General features: G+C 39.1%; 1 protein-coding gene across 1 annotated transcript; it reads left to right on the top strand.

Moving 5' to 3' along the window:
- The first annotated feature begins 2536 nt into the window (after positions 1-2536).
- Positions 2537-19445, top strand: LOC139945422 (uncharacterized). The gene is made up of 4 exons (XM_071942772.1): positions 2537-2869; positions 17944-17998; positions 18157-18441; positions 19072-19445. Exons 1-4 carry the CDS (start codon positions 2537-2539, stop codon positions 19443-19445), a joined length of 1047 nt encoding a protein of 348 aa, XP_071798873.1.
- The last annotated feature ends 530 nt before the right edge of the window (positions 19446-19975 follow it).

Genomic DNA, 19975 nt, shown 5'->3' with positions numbered 1-19975 from the left:
GTGCTGTAGCTTTTCACACATAACTTGACACTATATAAATTTCCCCGATTTGACCATTTCTTCCGGTCCAAATAGGGAGTTCCAATTAAAAACAAATCATATTTTCTCAACCAAGTCACAATATTTGTGCATTTGCAATTACTTTTTATTCAAAACCTGACCCAAAATTTTACCCTTTCTTCCGGTCCAACCACGAAGTGCAAATTTCAAAAATAATATCTTCTGAACCACGTGTCATAAACTCATAACTGTTGTGCCATCGTGGTAGCTTGATTATGTCAATGACAAAATGGAAATTTTATTTAAAAACTTGACCCCATTTTGGTTTTTCCTTCCGGTCCACACGTGAAATACATGTATCACTAAAAATGAAAAAGCAAATCTCCCTACTATATTGTCCAAACTGGGTGTACGACTTCATAATGGTTATGACATGTAGTTGTCAGTATGAAAGTCATAATTTTAAATATTTGCTCCACCAAACGAAACCCCGCCATGTTCGTTTTTACAAACACTTGATTTATAATATTTATATTATTATTTCATCTTATCACAGCATGCAAAAGAAAAATCGTACTTTCATTTGTGCCGGTAACTCCTCGAGTCGGGCTACGTCCCGCGTAGCCTTAGATCTCGAGGGTCTTTCTTAGGATCCTCGCTGTTCCAAACAGCGCCGCCTTCTGCAACAGATCTATTCTCTTTTGTGTCCCTATTTCGTCCAGATGTTTCCCCAGTGTTTTCGGAATGGTGCTGAGTGCTCCAACCACCACAGGTACTTTCACTTTCACTTGCCAAATCTTACGAAGTTCCCTTGCCAGGTTTTGGATCTTGTCCATCTCCTTTGAAGCTACCTTTAAACCTCCCGGCACATTTTTGTCTATAAGATGACACATCTTCTTTGCTTTATATAAGACTACACCATCCGGACGCCTATGTTCTATAACATGATCAGTCTGAATGTTAAAGTCCCAGAGGATCTTGACCTGGTCGGTCTCTTCTCCGGAACATGGTCGTGCCATTTTGCAGTCACTTGGACGCCCCATTTCTTGCACAGATCCCAATGAATTACCTTGGCCAACTTGTCATGTCTACCTTTGTACTCCGTCTGGGCCATCTTACTGCACTCGCTGACAATATGAAATACAGTCTCCTCCGCATTGTTGCACATAGGAGAGACGTTCGCTTTCAGAGACTGGTCTTGCACCGCAGTAATCAAGCCCTCGGTTTCCTTCTTCAACTCTCCGCTCTTTAGCCAATTCCAGGACTTGTTGCAGGCCACTTAGTTAGTACACCTTATGAACCAACTACCATGAAGTGGTTTGTTCTGCCAATCCTTGGTGTTTTTCTTCTTTCCTTTCCCTCTTGTACTCCTTTGGCCCAACTTCGTCCGCTTTCAGATCCGGGAACCTTGACAAAAGAGGACAACATTGTTCCCGGTTTTGTGAAGGGCCCGGTTAAAAAAGTGTGTGAAAAGAGATGCCTTATCATTGAATTTCGAGTTTTCGAGATACCTTATCAATACGAGTTTGTGGGATACAATAAATAATTGTTGCACGCTGTGACGGGGTCCATGGCGTTTTGTACACCCGAGGGGGAAAATGGCACCCGAGGCAAAGCCGTGAGGGTGCCATTTTCCCTGAACGTGTGCAGATAATTACCCGTTCGTCCTGGAAATAAAACGCCACACACCGGGGTCGACCCGGGGAAGCTAAATGAACGCACCCATTATTGTTGCACGCTGTGACGGGTCCATGGTGTTTTGTACACCTGAGTGGGTGAATGGCACCCGAGGACCCCAATCACAGCGTGCAACAATTGTTTTGTTATATCTTGGCAACATTAATATTCCTCTTTCGAAGTTCTGTTATATATTCAAACATTATTACGACGGAGTATTCATTGTTTTATAAGCAGACGAACAATATCAATTCCTGACTGTTCCCTCGAACCCGCGGGTGTTTCGTATACAACGCTAGAAATCGACCAACACTGGAAACGATCACCGACCCCGAGCCATGTAACTTGCGTTTTTGTTGCACGTCACGTGATTGGTTCTCGACCACTCAAACTTGACAGTTTGTTACCGAGGTGTAACAATATTCATTGAATTCCATATTTCAGAAATACCTCATCATTTAAATCCATGTGTCCGAGATACATTATCATTGAATTCGGAGTTTCTGGGATACATTATCGATGGGTTCCACGTTTCCAGGGAAATAGTCAGTATTTCAGAAACAAACTAACATTTTTAAACTCAGTAAACGTGAAGGCCATTAGGACCATTTTAAGCGCAATAGGTATACGCAAAGTCCTTGCCCTCTGATATAAGCAAGCCCCTCCCACATTTTTCATACCCATTGTTGGCTGCAAGTCTTCAATAATCGTAGCGAGTAGTGGCTCTGTTGGTTTGACGTGTGTGTCTGTAGCGGATCATATTATATTTGCCCGAGTCTCATATTGTACCATTGCCATCCTTTACTGAAACGATATCTTAATTTCTTAGGAATTACAACAAACAAACTTCAACAAAATAATGGCGGGTTGTTTGAGTCTCGCTTTACTTTTCACACTTGTGATAATATCAGTTTCAAATGGCACATTTGATGGGTTGGTAAAGCATACCATTGAGTACACACCGTTTTGGTGTGTCGTTGTTGATTTCGTCTTAACCGGAAATGTCTACAAGAACGAAACATTCCCGAGACAGAAGATCTGCAAAAGGGCATGTCATACTGACCCGAAATGTATCTCTATAAATTTTCAACTGAGAGGAGGGCAGTGTGAGTTTAGCAGCGCTAACCACGCTAACAGCTCTGGTGGATTGAGTGAAAAGAATGGGTGGATCTACATTTACAATTCACGCAAGGTAAGTCAAAGTGTTGAACATTTTTAGCTTACCGGATTAGTTTGTTAGATTTTTAGCGTAATTTACAGCTCAAGAACATCATTTTCATTTTAAAGACGCGCAGGCTCGTCATTATGAGCAAACTACTAATTCGTGCCACGAAAAGTCACCTAGCCCCGAAGAGCCATTCGCCCTGTCTGCCTGATCGTTAAAACCCGAAGAGTGCAAACTCAGTGCCTAAATACCCGGTCATGTGTCTATTAAAGTCACCTGGAAGTGGTATTTTTTTAAAATAGAGCTTTTGTCACTAAAATATGTGTTTTGATGAGAGGAATGTGAATAACAAGTTAACTAAGGTTTAAAAATATTAGTTTTGATTGTATTTACAAATTTACGAGTAGGCCCCGACCCGAGAGGGCGCTGTTCGTGACGTAATTCAAGGCGCGATATTTGAAGAGTTATTTGTAGTCAGGCCCCCGTACATTACGTCTAAGAACATGGCACATCAAAACATATTTAGACACGATTTACACACATACGTACATTGAAACTTGAACATGTTGAACGCCTAGTGGTTTTTACAAAAGCTATTGCTGCTATTTTTATTTAACTATGCGACTTTTAGTGACCAAATGGGTTGTAAGATGTGGGTCTGCCTACGTATTATTATAGAAATACGGCCATGGAGCAGACTGCACGCTTGCACTACATATGGCTGCTGTATAATGTGCGGACGGTCACATAGGACCTGCACGCACGGTGAATCGCATGCGGTACCAACAAAAAATCGCGTCACTTGGCAAAAGCTAAAAACATACCCTCAAAGTTCAAACTTACCCGATTTTTTTCACGTTTAGCAAATGCTCCTCTGGGTTCGTCACGTCTTTCAGATACCTTCTTCGACTTCCCACTAGCTGGAAAAATTGTTGGGACGGCGTCGTGTTTAAGAATGGCTCTTCTCGTCATGTCAAATGAGTGGTGTATCCCGGATTCGAAGCACGACGGCTCGAAGTGTTCGCTTCATAGCGCTGAAAAAGTCGTCGGACCGGACCACTTTGCTCTAGTTAATCTGATTTTCGCAGCCCACAACCGCCTATACTTGGGATCTGCATGAAACAGATGAAGACTGACCCCATCTTTAGTTGTTTTGCTGCATCCAGCAGCAATACACCTGGTTGGCATTGCCGGAAAAATGCCAGAAAAAAACCTTTTTCGCAGCGTACAAACTCACGTCTTAGAATTACACGTACTTTTGCACGTGTGTTTATCTACGCATCGAGGGGGGTCTATGTTTGATCGGGGCAAAGTCTTCCTTTTCCTACGTCACAAAAGGGGTAGGCGGAGTCAACCCCACCAGCACTTAATTAATTTTTTTAACATATAAATCGTGACAAACAATTACTCAAAAAATTGTTTTATTGTTAATAAACATATACTCTAATGTTAAAAATCCTATTTCCAGGTGCCTTTGATCGGTTTGATTATTGAGCATTACCTATTGACCATTTAGCACAGACAACGGTAATTTTGGCACATTTGATTTGTGACTTTGCCTCACTGTTATTCGTGTAGCCAAGTTCAGCAACATGTAATCATTGCAAATGTGGTATCATTTTAAAGAGGAACAGTTCAGCTTTGCATTGATATATACCATATACAAAGAGAGTCTTAAATAATAACAAATATACTGGATTGAAAAAAAGTTTCCTTACTTTTTGTGAGCAGTTTATATCAAACTAATTGCATGAATCAGCATACGCATTTCTTGTTTCAATTTACCAATGCGGAAGGTGTAATATAAATTTTTTTAAACTACAAACTGCCTTGGTATATTTACCTTTCAAAAAAGGTTTGCTAAGACTGTTATTATGCAGTGCTGGGATTTATAGGGTGTGCAAACAAACATTTTGGAATTCTCAGGATATGCACTTTAAGAGAAAATCGCACCTTAAGATTTAATTTTCCTACAAGTTTGTGTACAAAACAAAATATTAGTTCTTAATTTCACAGACTTAGAATGTCACTATGATGATGAAAATAAACTTGAAGGATAGATCTGCCGCCAAGGGTAAAATTTGGCGATAAAATAAAATATTTTTTTTGGTGACATTTTTCGCACTTTTTTGACCTCAATATGACCTTACATGAAGGTGGTATTTGATTTTTTTTCTTCAAAAACTGCCTGGGTACATTTACCTTCCAAAAAAAGTTGTTTGAAACATATATATGCACCATTGAGATGGGGAGTGCAAAAAATACCGGCATACTCAAAATGCACACTTTCAAGATAATCACACTTTTACGTTTTGCTTAGCTATACATTTGTGTACAAGGTCAAAGTTTATTTGTTAATTATATACGTTTGTCATATCAACATTAACTTTTAAATACAATTTAGGGATAGATCTATCACTTGGGGTCAAATTTTGTGAAAATTTCAAAAATGCAATTTGTTTGCCTTATTTGAAATGTTGACCTTAATTAAAGACAGTGGACACTATTGGTAATTACTCAAAATAATTATTAGCATAAAACCTTACTTGGAAACAAGTAATGGAGAGCTATTAATAGTAAAAAAAACATTGTGAGAAACGGGTCCCTCTGAAATGACGTAGTTTTCGAGAAAGAAGTAATTTTCCATGAATTTGATTTCGAGACCTCAGATTTAGAATTTGAGGTCTCAAAATCAACCATCTAAACGCACACAACTTTGTGTGACAAGGGTGTTTTTTCTTTTATTATTATCTCACAACTTCGACGACCAATTGAGCTCAAATTTTCACAGATTTGTTATTTTATGCATATGTTGAGATACACCAAGTAGAACACTGGTCTTTGACAATTACCAATAGTGTCCAGTGTCTTTAAAATGAGTCGTTAAGAACCCACATGAAGGTGGTATTTGAATCGGGTTTTTTCCCCCTCAAAAACTGCCTGGGTATATTTATCTTTCAAAAAAAGTTGTTTCAAACCAATATATGCACCAATGAGGATGGGGAGTGCAAAAACAATTGGTGTACTCAAAATGTACCCTTTTCAAGATAATCACGCTTTTACACTTCGTTTTGCTATACATTTGTGCACAAGGTCAAAGTTTATACGTTAATTACATAGGTTTGTAGTATCAACATAAAGTTAAAAATACATTTTATGGATAGATCTATTAAATGTGATTAAATTTGACACAAATTCAAAATCAAGCTGGGCATCCACCCTTATCGTTGTCCCGAGCCCATGATCCATACATCTAGCATGGATGCCAGCCATTAACAAACTATGCCGTCCAAAGTGTAATTTCACACTTAGGCTGGCCTACTAAAACACTGTTTTATCAAAACGTAACACTTTTTGGCTGCAGGTGATTAGAATTGCTTCTTACAAGTTGCATGAGTTAGGATCACTCCTTGAGAAAGGCAATGACAAACTGTGTCCGAAACAATTATTTCAAAACGGCTTCCTTAAAACGTGACATGTTTGGCTGCATACATAGGCTAAAAATTGCTTCTTCTTCTTGAAAACAGTGACAAAATTGGGTGTTTTTCACACGGCCATTTCTTTGATGAAACAGCGAAAATGTCAAGAGAATGTATGGGCATCGAGTTATTAATTTGCCTGCTTTCCTCACTCTTTGTCATACTCATCGTGCTCGATTGCCCCCCCAAAAAATAATAATGGATTATTAATTGCAAACCGGGCCAAAGACAGGCGCTGCAAGCATTGTTCTGGTCTAAGAGCGACAATGCGGTAAATCGGGCGAAAGTTTTGACTTTAACTGATGAACAATGCAATAATATAACACAAAATAATTGGTTTTCTCTTACCTATACCGTTCCACCTTAAACACAATCGCACGGTGGCTGAATTTCTTTATCGTTAAATTTAAAGGCGTTGAAAACTATTGGTAATTACTCAAAATAATTATTATAGCATAAAAACTAACTTGGTAACGTTAATGGAGAGCTGTTGATAGTATAAAACATTGAGAGAAACGGCTCCCTCTGAAGTAACGTAGTTTTTGAGAAAGAAATTATCACATTGTGAGAAACGGGTCCCTCTGAAATGACGTAGTTTTCGAGAAAGAAGTGATTTTCCATGAATTCGATTTCGAGACCTCAGATTTAGAATTTGAGGTCTCAAAATCAACCATCTAAACGCACACAACTTTGTGTGACAAGGGTGTTTTTTCTTTTATTATTATCTCACAACTTCGAAGACCAATTGAGCTCAAATTTTCACAGATTTGTTATTTTATGCATATGTTGAGATACACCAAGTAGAACACTGGTCTTTGACAATTACCAATAGTGTCCAGTGTCTTTAAAATGAGTCGTTAAGGACCCACATAAAGGTGGTATTTGAATCGGGTTTTTTCCCCCTCAAAAACTGCCTGGGTATATTTATCTTTCAAAACAAGTTGTTTTAAACCAATATATGCACCAATGAGGATGGGGAGTGCAGAAACAATTGGTGTACTCAAAATGTACCCTTTTCAAGGTAATCACGCTTTTACACTTCGTTTTGCTATACATTTGTGCACAAGGTCAAAGTTTATACGTTAATTACATAGGTTTGTAGTATCAACATAAAGTTAAAAATACATTTTATGGATAGATCTATTAAATGTGATTAAATTTGACACAAATTCAAAAACAAGCTGGGCATCCACCCTAATCGTCTTCCCGAGCCCATGATCCATACATCTAGCATGGATGCCAGCCATTAACAAACTATGCCGTCCAAAGTGTAATTCACACTTAGGCTGGCCTACTAAAACACTGTTTTATCAAAACGTGACACTTTTTGGCTGCAGGTGATTAAAATTGCTTCTTATAAGTTGCATGAGTTAGGATCACTCCTTGAGAAAGGCAATGACAAACCGTGTCCGAAACAATTATTTTAAAACGGCTTCCTTAAAACGTGTTATGTTTGGCTCCATAGGCTAAAAATTGCTTCTTCTTCTTGAAAACAGTGACAAAATTTGGTGTTTTCCACACGGCCATTTCTTTGATGAAACAGCGAAAATGTCAAGAGAATGTATGGGCATTGGGTTATTAATTTGCCTGCTTTCCTCACTCTTTGTCAAACTCATCGTGCTCGATTGCCCCCAAAAGATAATAATGGATTACTAATTGCAAACCGGGCCAAAGACAGGCGCTGCACGCATTGTTCTGGTCTAAGAGCGACAATGCGGTAAATCGGGCGACAGTTTTGACTTTAACTGATGAACAATGCAATAATATAACACAAAATAATTGGTTTTCTCTTACCTATATAACTGTTCGACCTTAAACACAATCGCACGGTGGCTGATTTTTTTTATCGTTAAATTTAAAGGCGTTGGAAACTATTGGTAACTACTCAAAATAATTATTATAGCATAAAAACTAACTTGGTAACGTTAACGGAGAGCTGTTGATAGTATACAACATTGAGAGAAACGGCTCCCTCTGAAGTAACGTAGTTTTTGAGAAAGAAATTATCGCAAAGTTATTTTTTGTGGATGGTTAATTAAAGACAAGGTTTTGGCGAGATGTTTACACCTTTAAGTATGCAAGCCACCGTGCCCCCGTTTTCTTGATGGCTGTCAGCGTTCCATACTGACCTCGTATAGCGAGGAGTGCACTCTCGAGTGGCTCGGTTTGTTGACTGTTGGCAGACTCCTGTGCCTTCATCTAACATTATTATCTTTTGTTTAGTAATTACAGCAAACAAACTGCAATGGCAGGTTGCTGTTTGAGTCTCGTTTTACTGTTAACTCTTGTGATAGTATCAGTTTCAAATGGCACATTTGATGGGTTGGTAAAGCATACCAATGAGTACACACCGTTTTGGTGTGTCGTTGTTGATTTCGTCTTAACCGGAAATGTCTACAAGAACGAAACCTTCCCAAGACAGAAGATCTGCAAAAGGGCATGTCACACCGATCCGAAGTATGGTGTTCTATAAAGGACACTTTTCTGTTTTCTCGTGCCTGTGGAGAGGTCCCTCGTACGTGTGAGCAACCCCTCGTACGTGTGAGCAACCCCTCGTACGTGTGAGCAACCCCTCGTACGTGTGAGCAAACCCTCGTGTGAGCAAACCCTCGTACGTGTGAGCAACCCCTCGTACGTGTGAGCAAACCCTCGTACGTGTGAGCAACCCCTCGTACGTGTGAGCAAACCCTCGTGTGAGCAAACCCTCGTACGTGTGAGCAACCCCTCGTACGTGTGAGCAAACCCTCGTACCTGTGAGCAACCCCTCGTACGTGTGAGCAACCTCTCGTACGTGTGAGCAAACCCTCGTACGTGTGAGCAAACCCTCGTACGTGTGAGCAACCCCTCGTACGTGTGAGCAAACCCTCGTACGTGTGAGCAACCCCTCGTACGTGTGAGCAACCCCTCGTACGTGTGAGCAACCCCTCGTACGTGTGAGCAAACCCTCGTACGTGTGAGCAACCCCTCGTACGTGTGAGCAACCCCTCGTACGTGTGAGCAACCCCTCGTACGTGTGAGCAAACCCTCGTACGTGTGAGTAACCCCTCGTACGTGTGAGCAACCCCTCGTACGTGTGAGCAACCCCTCGTACGTGTGAGCAACCCCTCGTACGTGTGAGCAACCTCTCGTACGTGTGAGCAACCCCTCGTACGTGTGAGCAACCCCTCGTACGTGTGAGCAAACCCTCGTGTGAGCAAACCCTCGTACGTGTGAGCAAACCCTCGTGTGTGCAAACCCTCGTATGTGTGAGCTAACCCTCGTGTGTGTGAGCAAACCCTCGTGCCTGTGAGCAAATCTATAGACGGCCAAAAGGGCAAAAAACTTATAATTTTACAAACTAAAGGAAAAAACAAAAATCAAAGAAAATAATTCTTCAAACTAAAGTAACAAACGTAACACCATGAAATAAAATTGTTTTTAAATTATAAACAATTCCCAATCAACTGAAAAACAGCAACAACAATAAAAAAAACAAAACAAACAATAACAACATCGCAATCAATAAAATACAATACGAAAATATAAATAAAAAATGAATAAAATAAAAAAACAACCACAACAATCAAAGACAATTACGGACAAACGACAAACTCAAATCTTACAACTATCAATAAAAACGGATTCAAACTAACTATTACAAATATAATGAGGGCTCATATGACTTTGTTGCCCCCTGCTTTGTTCACTTAAGATTACGTGTTAATATTTTTGCGTTCACTGGCACAACTTAATTTTTTTCAAATGCAAAAGTACGGCGGTTTTTTAATAACAAAAGCAATAAACTACCACCATTAGCTTGACGATAAAATACTCTTTTTAAAACTGTTCGACCCCGCAAAATCAGCCACGGGGTTCTCAAGTTATGAGCGAAAAAGAGGGAAAAACCTGCCTTTTTGGCCTCGTTTGTTATCGGGAAACACGTCACCAGGCTATAAACAATTCCCGATCAACTATAAAACGCAACAACAATCAAACATACTTGTTTTTACAAAAGAATTCTCAATCAAACTAAATAAGAACAAACGCAATTAATTAAATACAAATATAAAATAAAACAAAACAAAATAAAAGCACCGACAACAATCAGAGAACGAATCCTTGAAAAGAACAATGTAAATAAAAAAAAAAGTACGGAAGAATGACAGCAATCAAATTAAAGTCAAATCTAACAACTATCATTAAAAACGGAATCAAACTAACTATCACAAAAAGATAGCGGTTATCAAAATCTGACAAAAGGCAACAACCATCAAACGACCGAGCGAACTAAGGACTAACCTAAACCCACGTAAGTAGCGTATTTTCAGTTGTAATTGTTATGGGTGCACCACACACAAGAATTTCCCCTAGAAACCAACGCTAAATGCTACCCATCCAAACTTAATCAAAACATATTAAAAGTCTCTCAGCCTCTTGAAAACCAACCAAATATATTTTCGGAAAACTAATTAAACTTCAGATTGCTTTACATTTTTTGGCAGGTTAGCCGTTTGGATTTTTTGCTAATTACCCCAGAACCCCCCCCCCCCCGAAAATGTGCTTCTTCCCAAACCGATTTGCTGCTAGTTTCGCGAAGCACTTTTCCACTTCCCAGGCCAAATAGGACCAACTTTAATGCCTAAATATAACCAATATCCTCATAAGTTGAAGCACAGGTTCGGATAGGTTGTTATATTTACACTATTAACTGCATGACCCCAAAAACGTTATTTTTCAAAAGTAACTGTGGGTTTACAAAACACGTTTTGATGAGCTTGGCGCATGAATTTTGGCCTATTTAGTGTGGTGCACCCTTGTTTTCAGTGCAGAGTATTTTGTTTACGTTAAAGATGTTTTTCGTTTTGTTTTTTATTGTCATCACCTCTTTTAGTGCATTTTACCCAAACCGCCATTGCAAATGATTGCGCAACTGGAAATGTTAATATTAGACTGTGCAAGTATCGCGTCCATTCGAATTTCCCGGACCATTGTGGTCCCAACCATAATTATAAGGAGTTTTACGATGGGCGCGATTTATTTCGTAAATTATTTTAGTTTAGCTAGATGAAAATAGATCATGAAAATTATATGTTGTTGAGAATGTAATAGTGATACAAAATATGAAAGTAAAATCAATTCAACAATAGTTATAACGAGGAAAAACCGAAAATAAAACTTGACCTCAGCTTCCGGTTACTGCAAAAAATTAAACATTTTGTGCTCACCTCCGATCACAAAACTTATGTAAACGTTTGTTTTGGATGCATGATGATAATTTCCAGATGTTGTAATTGCAACGCGAGGCCTTTTTATTTTAGTCTATGGTTGTTGAGGCGCTATTGTCCTCTCTAATCTGCGTCACTCGTCAATGTTACGCCCGTGTGACCGTGACCGTGTTTCAGAAAATAAATGTTCTTCTTTTGACGTGTTTTCTCGTTCCGATACGCGCGAGACTTGCACAGTCTGTTGTTGTGATAATATTTAGTACAGGCTTGATAGTCTCTGCAGGAATATTCTCAAAAATCGGGAAAATATCTATTTGTAATCCTGAATATATCTCGAATATAATATCTCAAATAATCTGCTAGTGGGTTTAGCTAAGTCCTTAATAGTTCGCTCGGTCGTTTGATGGTTGTTGCCTTTTTTCTAATTTTGATAACCGCTATCTTTTTGTGATAGTTAGTTTGATTCCGTTTTTAATGATAGTTGTTAGATTTGACTTTAATTTGATTGTTTGTCATTCTTCCGTACGTGTTTTTTGATTTACATTGTTCTTTTCAAGGATTCGTTCTCTGATTGTTGTCGGTGCTTTTATTTTGTTTTGTTTTATATTTATATTTGTATTTAATTAATTGCGTTTGTTCTTATTTAGTTTGATTGAGAATTCTTTTGTAAAAACAAGTATGTTTGATTGTTGTTGCGTTTTATAGTTGATCGGGAATTGTTTATAGCCTAATTAAAAAAAAAATATTTGATGGTTGTTACGTTTGTTAACATATGAATTTGTTGTGTTCACTTAAGCTCGTTTCCTCTGGTGACGTGTTTCCCGATAACAAACGAGGCCAAAAAGACAGGTTTTTACCTCCTTTTCGCTCATAACTTGAGAACCCCGTGGGTGATTTTGCGGGGTCGAACAGTTTTAAAAAGAGTATTTTATCGTCAAGCTAATGGTGGTAGTTTATTGCTTTTGTTATTAAAAAACCGCCGTACTTTTGCATTTGAAAAAATTAAGTTGTGCCAGTGAACGCAAAAATATTAACACGTAATCTTAAGTGAACAAAGCAGGGGGCAACAAAGTCATATGAGCCCTCATTATATTTGTAATAGTTAGTTTGAATCCGTTTTTAATGATAGTTGTAAGATTTGAGTTTGTCGTTTGTCCGTAATTGTCTTTGATTGTTGTGGTTGTTTTTTTATTTTATTTATTTTTTATTTATATTTTCTTATTGTATTTTATTGATTGCGATGTTGTTGTTGTTTGTTTTTTATTGTTGTTGCTGTTTTTCAGTTGATTGGGAATGGTTAATAATTTAAAAACAATTTTATTTCTTTGATTTTTGTTTTTTCCTTTAGTTTGTAAAATTATAAGTTTGTTGCCCTTTTGGCCGCCTATAGATTTGCTCACAGGCACGAGGGTTTGCTCAAACACACGAGGGTTAGCTCACACATACGAGGGTTTGCACACACGAGGATTTGCTCACACGAGGGTTTGCTCAAACGTACGAGGGGTTGCTCACACGTACGAGGGGTTGCTCACACGTACGGAGGTTGCTCACACGTACGAGGGGTTGCTCAAGCGTACGAGGGTTTGCTCACACGTACGAGGGTTTGCTCACACGTACGAGGGGTTGCTCACACGTACGAGGGGTTGCTCACACGTACGAGGGGTTGCTCACACGTACGAGGGGATGCTCACACGTACGAGGGTTTGCTCACACGTACGATGGGGTTGCTCACACGTACGAGGGTTTGCTCACACGTACGAGGGTTTGCTCACACGAGGGTTTGCTCACACGTACGAGGGGTTGTTCACACGTACGAGGGTTTGCTCACTCGTACGAGGGTTTGCTCACACGAGGGTTTGCTCACACATACGAGGGGTTGCTCACACGTACGAGGGGTTGCTCACACGTACAAGGGTTTGCTCACACATACGAGGGTTTGCTCACACGAGGGTTTGCTCACACGTACGAGGGGTTGCTCACACGTACGAGGGGTTGCTCACACGTACGAGGGACCTCTCCACAGGCACGAGAAAACAGAAAAGTGTCCTTTATAGAACACCATAGGAAACAGATGAAGACTGACCCCATCTTTAGTTGTTTTGCTGCATCCAGCAGCAATACACCTGGTCGGCATTGCCGGAAAAATGCCAGAAAAAAACCTTTTTCGCAGCGTACAAACTCACGTCTTAGAATTAAATGTACTTTTGCACGTGTGTTTATCTACGCATCGAGGGGGGTCTATGTTTGGTTGAGGCAAAGTCTTTCTTTTCCCACGTCACAAAAGGGGTAGGCGGAGTCAACCCCCAAGCACTTAATTATTTTTTTTAACATATAAATCGTGACAAACAATTACTCAAAAAATTGTTTTATTGTTAATAAACATATACTCTTATGTTTAAAAGAAATCCTATTGCCTTTAATCTACACTGTTATACTTGCAACAACGAAATGAAATAACTAGACAATTTAATTCAGTTTCACGGTATTCTTATTTACTCTGTGCACTATTTTATTTGCAATCATTTATATTTACAAACATTCTTAGTATCAAACTTAGTTGAGTATTCACAAGTGTATGTATAATTTTAAGTATATGGACAGAATGGGTGTCCCGCTGAAAATGATTAAGTGGATTAAAGTTCTTTACAGTAATCCTTATTGTAGTATAGGTTTTCCCGGCCCATTTCAGCAACAAAATAATTCAATTTCATTATTAAAGGGTATTATGTACTTTTTCGTAACAAAAAACACAATGTCCACAGATTTACATTAAACTTACACAGTTTGAAGATTATGATAGAGGAAAGCTTCCCTTGAAATTTTACTTACTAAGGTGCTGTAGTTTATGAGAAATGAGTACAAGTAAAAAATTTCGTCTCAGTTTTAGCATGTAAAAACGTGTTAACCAGTTATGCTATGGTTTTGGTATAATATCATAACTGGTTAAGGGGATTTTACATGCTAAAATAATTTTGGTCTCATGAGACCAAATCTATTTTGTGACTTGTTTTACTCATTGCTCAAAAACTACACAACCTTAGTTAGTAATATTTGAAGGGAAGCTTTCCACTATCATTATCTTCAAACCCTGTAAGTTTAATGTAAATCTGTGGACATTTTGAAAAAGTACCCGAATCCTTTAACATGCGTTAGTGCATTCTCCTAATCCTCTCAAACTAAGGTTTCTTTTTAGCTCTTAATGCATCAGTTTCGTTTTCATGCACACACGATTGCATGTTTTTCTCGTTCAGATTCGCTTCAGTCATTCTATTTCATTTATAGGTATTCAAGACTACACTTTGACCATTCTTAAGTTTAATTTCTACTACCTATTTACAATTGATGTATTCAAATAAAGACTCACCGAAGCGAACATGATTTTGCTGCTGGTTTGAATTTTCTTTTTCATTTATGTGCAACGAATTTCAACTTCTTTGCATTCAAATTAAAGATGAGTTATGGCTTTATGAGTTAACTGGGAATTACAGCTCCTTTACTAGCACAGCATAGCTGTCCTTAAGATGTGTTTCCATGTGCTTTACATTATACTTACATCAATTATTGTTATTTTCTTATATGAAGTAATTGTTCCTGTTGCATTGTTGCCCTTTAAGTTAAAGCCATATCCGATAACTTTGAAATGAAAACTAAGTCTTTTGCTTTAGCCTTGAGATGTTATTGCATTGGTATTTATGTTGTTGTCTTTGTGTCTGCTAAAGTCGGTACATGTCAATCAGAAGTTAACAAGTTTTTTTTAACGAAACAAAAAGCTTAAAATTATAAGGGGTCGTTATACACTTAAAAAAAAAAATAATCTCAATGTGCCTTTATCGACCACGGGCAGCCATTTTTCAATCAAAACCGTTCGGCTTTAACGTCAAACCAGTGTAGAATGAGTTTCCCCTGAAAGTATCTGCCTTTATAATAGGCAGCAAAGAATGGGCATAAGCACATAACAACGAATTTGAACTTGAATGCATTGGACAATGTTTGCCCATTTATGAAATTGAATGGTTGACCAGCTCTTGCTGCTGGAATTGACCAGTGAATGCTGGCAGTGGACACTATTGGTAATTACTCAAAATAATTATCAGCATAAAACCTCATTTGGTAACGAGTAATGAGGAGTGGTTGATGGTATGAAATATTGTGAGAAACGGCTCCCTCTGAAGTGACGTAATTTTCGAGAAAGAAGTACTTTTTCACGAATTTGATTTCGAGCACTCTATTTCGAGACCTCAAGTTTAGAATTTGAGGTCTCGAAATCAAGCATCTGAGAGCACACAACTTTATGTGACAAGGGTGCTTTTTTTTTCTTTCGTAGTTATCTCTCAACTTCGTCGACCAACCAAGCTCAAATTTTCACAGGTTTGTTATTTTATGCATGTTGCGATACACCAAGTGAGAATACTGGTCTTTGGCAATATTGCCAATAGTGTCCACTGTCTTTAAAGTCACCTGGAAGCGGTATTTTTTCAAAATAAAGCTTTTGTCACTAAACTATGTGTTTTGATGAGTGGAATATGAATAAACAATTTACTAAGGTTTAAAAAATTAGCTTCCATGTTATTTACAAATTTGAAAATAAGCCCGACCCTAGAGGGCGCTGTTCGTGACGTCAAACGAGGCGCAATATTTGAAGAGAAAATGTGTAGTCTGGCCCCGTACACTACGTCTGGATACCTGATCGGTAAGATGCTTACGTACAGAACTACGGTCACGGAGCAGACTGCACGCACTGTATAGCTGCTGTGCGGACGGTCCACTCGGATTACCCAGCACGGTGAATCGCATGCCGTGTCAACACAAGATAGTGACGCTAGGCGCAAGCTAAAAACATGCCCTCAAAGTTGAAAAAAATACCTGATTTTTTTTTCACAATAGGCAAATGCTCCTTTAGGTTCGTTACGTCTTTCAGGTACCTTCTTTTAAACGAATTGTTTGCTGCACAGCGCTGGGAAAGACTTGCAAACTGACCCCGTCTTGTTTTTTTATTTTGCTGCATCCAGCAGCAATACACCTGGTCGACAGTGCCGGAAAAATGCAAGAAAAAAAACCGTACAAACTCACGACTAGGACTTGAATGTACTTGCACGTACATGTGTTCGATGTTCGATAGAGGCAAAGTCTGCCTCGATTGACGTCACAAAAGGGGTAGGCGGAGTCACCCCATACAACTTTATTTGTTTTTTAAACATATAAATCGATAAAAACAATTACCCCAAAACATATTTTATTGTTCAGAAATATATACTTTAATGTTTGAAGAAAAAAAAAATACATTTCCAGGTGACTTTAACTGTTGAAATTGAAAAGCTCCTTTTGACTCTTGAAGTGCATTCATTTTCAAAACGAAATTGAATGAGCCAGGAGTTAAAATGAATGGATTTTTGTTGAAATTGACCGGGAAAACCTACATTATCCTGAACAATTTTATTGGCGCCTCCAATATTAACCTTAAAGGTTGAACGAGAATACGACAAGGGTGCCCATTATCTCTTTGTTGTACTCCAATTTGTGCGGAGGGGTTAGCTTCCCTAGTCAGAAGTACACCGCGTTCACACTTGATCCTGCTAGGAGGATCAAAGGAGGATCTGATCCCGAAGGGCGATCACCGGCTAGTGTGAACGCGATCATCAGGATCAGATCCTCCTTTTTGACCTCCCTTTATTGCGAGACCAAAGGGAGATCAGATTCCGCAAAGATCAGATCCGACAAATGGCTGCGGCAGGGAACTGGGTGCATCGATCAACATTGGACGTTGTTTGGCGGCGAGTGACGATGTCTTGACGGAGTCTGGTAACAAGAAACGAAATCAGACGGCTGGCAGCGGATTAGGTGACGGCAAGGAACGGCGGCTGACAGTTGGTTATGGCAACGATGACGTGACTCATTTGCCGACATTAAAACCTATGTGTGCGGGTCGTATTAATAGAAAAGTTTGGCGTTCCCACTTTTCACAGCGTTCTGGTCATCCACTCAGACAAAGACTAGCAACGAAATTGTGACGACCTCAAAGCGACTAGAGACGGAATTGCACGGCATGGAAACGTCAAGCAACTGGTAATTACGGCCGTTTGCGTCAAGGAAATGAGGTTTGCGCTGTCCAACGAAATCTGAATGGAGTCACAACGATTTTGTTTTGCCGTCACAATTATTGTCAACATGTTGAAAATTTGCCGACGGATGCGATTGATGATTTCGGCCGTTTGCGGTCGCTAGCGGATTTGTCAGCGACCATTGACGGCAACACACGACAGCTTAACCTAGCTTACCGTACCCCCTGTTTGTCTTAGCGTGAGCCAGCCTTTAATGTTTCTACTTTTTATTCATACGACTCTATAATATCAAGCAAAGGAATTTTATTAATTATTTCCCATAAAAAAAAAACAACATTGCTGTTATTTTTCATTTTCAGGAACCAACATGTGCAGGAATTCGTATAGAAAAGAGGCGTGGCTGTAAAGGCAAAGGTGTGTTATGAATAAATATTTAAATTGTGTTCAGAAATGAAGTAATTTTATTCAATATTTCAAAGCACGATACCACTGACAATACATAGGGAGTCTTTTTCCAACGAATACATTGAATCGGTTGAGATTGTTTCGTTTTTTTTCTTCTCTTGTGACAGATCGTAGAATATGGCCCTCTGGTGTTTACGGTTTACCAAAGCCTACAAGTGGTTGCCCAACTAATTCTGGAGTCATCTGGGAAACTGGTTCCCGTTTGCAAGACACTGAAAATGGAGGATCATCTAACGCCTGGTCCACTGGTATCCAACTCCTTGGACCGTATGAGAGAAACGACATGACACAGAACTTCTGCATGAAGACACGTGATCATACGGACGAGGCTGAGGGTGACTGGCCGCAGGGGAGATACTGTGTGTTCAAGTACGGACCAAGCTGTCCAAAAAGTAAGGCTTGATTTCTTAAACATATTTTAGTTAATACATGTCTGGTCTGATTTCTGCAATAGGTGTATCGCAGGTAACCAACACTACTATAAACCTTGGTTATCATCCGTATGGGCGTGACCTATCCATGATCCGGGGGGGGGGGGTAAAAGAACAAAACTGGGGCAACTGCTCCCTTTTTTAAGGAATCTACATTTATAAAGCATCCTCGTCCCCAAAAGTTGTTCCCAGTATAAATTGATTGACAAGATTTACGTTTTTAGAAGAAGTGAAACAATCTGAACTCTCCTATCTCCTTATTTTGTGCGCAGTTCTCTCCGTCTGATGACGTCATATGTTTATTACTATTATCTGTTTAACTGTTATTTTTAAGTCATCTGGCAGTGGTATTTTGTCAAACTGAAGTGGAATGTGAATAAACAGTTAACTACAGTTCTAAAAAATGAGTTTTTATTTCATTTATTGCTTACTATAGAATGAACATTTATTTTGTCCAATTTGAATTCGATTTTGTCCATGGACAAAATACAAATCCCTCCCGTACCCCTAATCTATTCACAGCCGATATGCCAGTTTTCTCTATTAAGAAAGGTCACGATAGAAAGGAGTTTGTTCATTTCCTTTTGACAGTGATGACGTCTGGTTTCATCTTTTGGAATGACGAAGACAGCAACAACCACAACGATGTGCAAGGCATCGTACCAATAGGAGTGTACGACCAGGATACCCGTATCGACTACTGCTGCATGACCGATGGTGACGTATCCCAGCCGATCAGCTTGCCTACTCAGAATCCTTTCTACCTGTTCCCGTATAACTCGGAGCAGTGTCAGGCCGTCCAAGGCATGAATGCGACTCAGGAGTATTTCTTTTGGGACGAGGAAGACATCCCAACATATGAAAACAAAACTGGGGGATCCCATCCGTATCACATTATTAAACAAAGTAATCACGGTTTAGCAGACAACAAAATCGTACACTACTGTCATTACGAAGCCATCTAACATAGTTTCAATATAGTAGGCAGTCGTACACATAGTTTTCACGATGACTTTATTTCTGAATATCTGCTTTAACTCAATGTTTAAAAGCCATTGGACCCTTTCGGTAAACAGTGTTGTCCAAGGCCCACACTTTGTGTACCACAACTTCTATATCAAATAACAAACCTGTGAAAATTTAGGCTCAATCGGTCATCGGAGTCGGGAGAAAACAACGGAAAAACCCACCCTTGTTTCCGCGCGTTTCGCCGTGTCATGACATGTGTTTAAAATAAATCCGTAATTCTCGTTAACGAGAATTTATATTGTTTTGCTGTTTTCTCAAAAAGTAAAGCATTTCATGGAATAATATATCAAAAGAAGTCTTTCACCATTGCCTTCTGTAAACCCTGTAAGTTATATGAACATCTGTGAACTTTTTTTTTTTTTTTTTGAACCGAAAGGGTCCAATGGCTTTAACTCGTCAGTGCTAGATAATCATCACCGATGGGTCACTCAATGTATCACTGCTGGACTAGATAGGTTACATTTTA

This window comes from Asterias amurensis, chromosome 12 (genome assembly GCF_032118995.1).
Source record: "Asterias amurensis chromosome 12, ASM3211899v1".
Lineage (NCBI taxonomy): Eukaryota > Metazoa > Echinodermata > Asteroidea > Forcipulatida > Asteriidae > Asterias > Asterias amurensis.
Note: the sequence above shows the minus strand (reverse complement) of the source record. Positions and strands in the feature narration are given on the sequence as shown.

Excerpts from the sequence above, each read along its gene's own strand:
- LOC139945422 (XM_071942772.1), top strand. The coding sequence starts at position 2,537 with ATGGCGGGTTGTTTGAGTCTCGCTTTACTTTTCACACTTGTGATAATA. Across the intron at positions 17,999-18,156 it reads GCGTGGCTGTAAAGGCAAAG|ATCGTAGAATATGGCCCTCT; the intron begins GTGTGTTATGAA and ends CTCTTGTGACAG. Across the intron at positions 18,442-19,071 it reads CGGACCAAGCTGTCCAAAAA|TGATGACGTCTGGTTTCATC; the intron begins GTAAGGCTTGAT and ends TCCTTTTGACAG.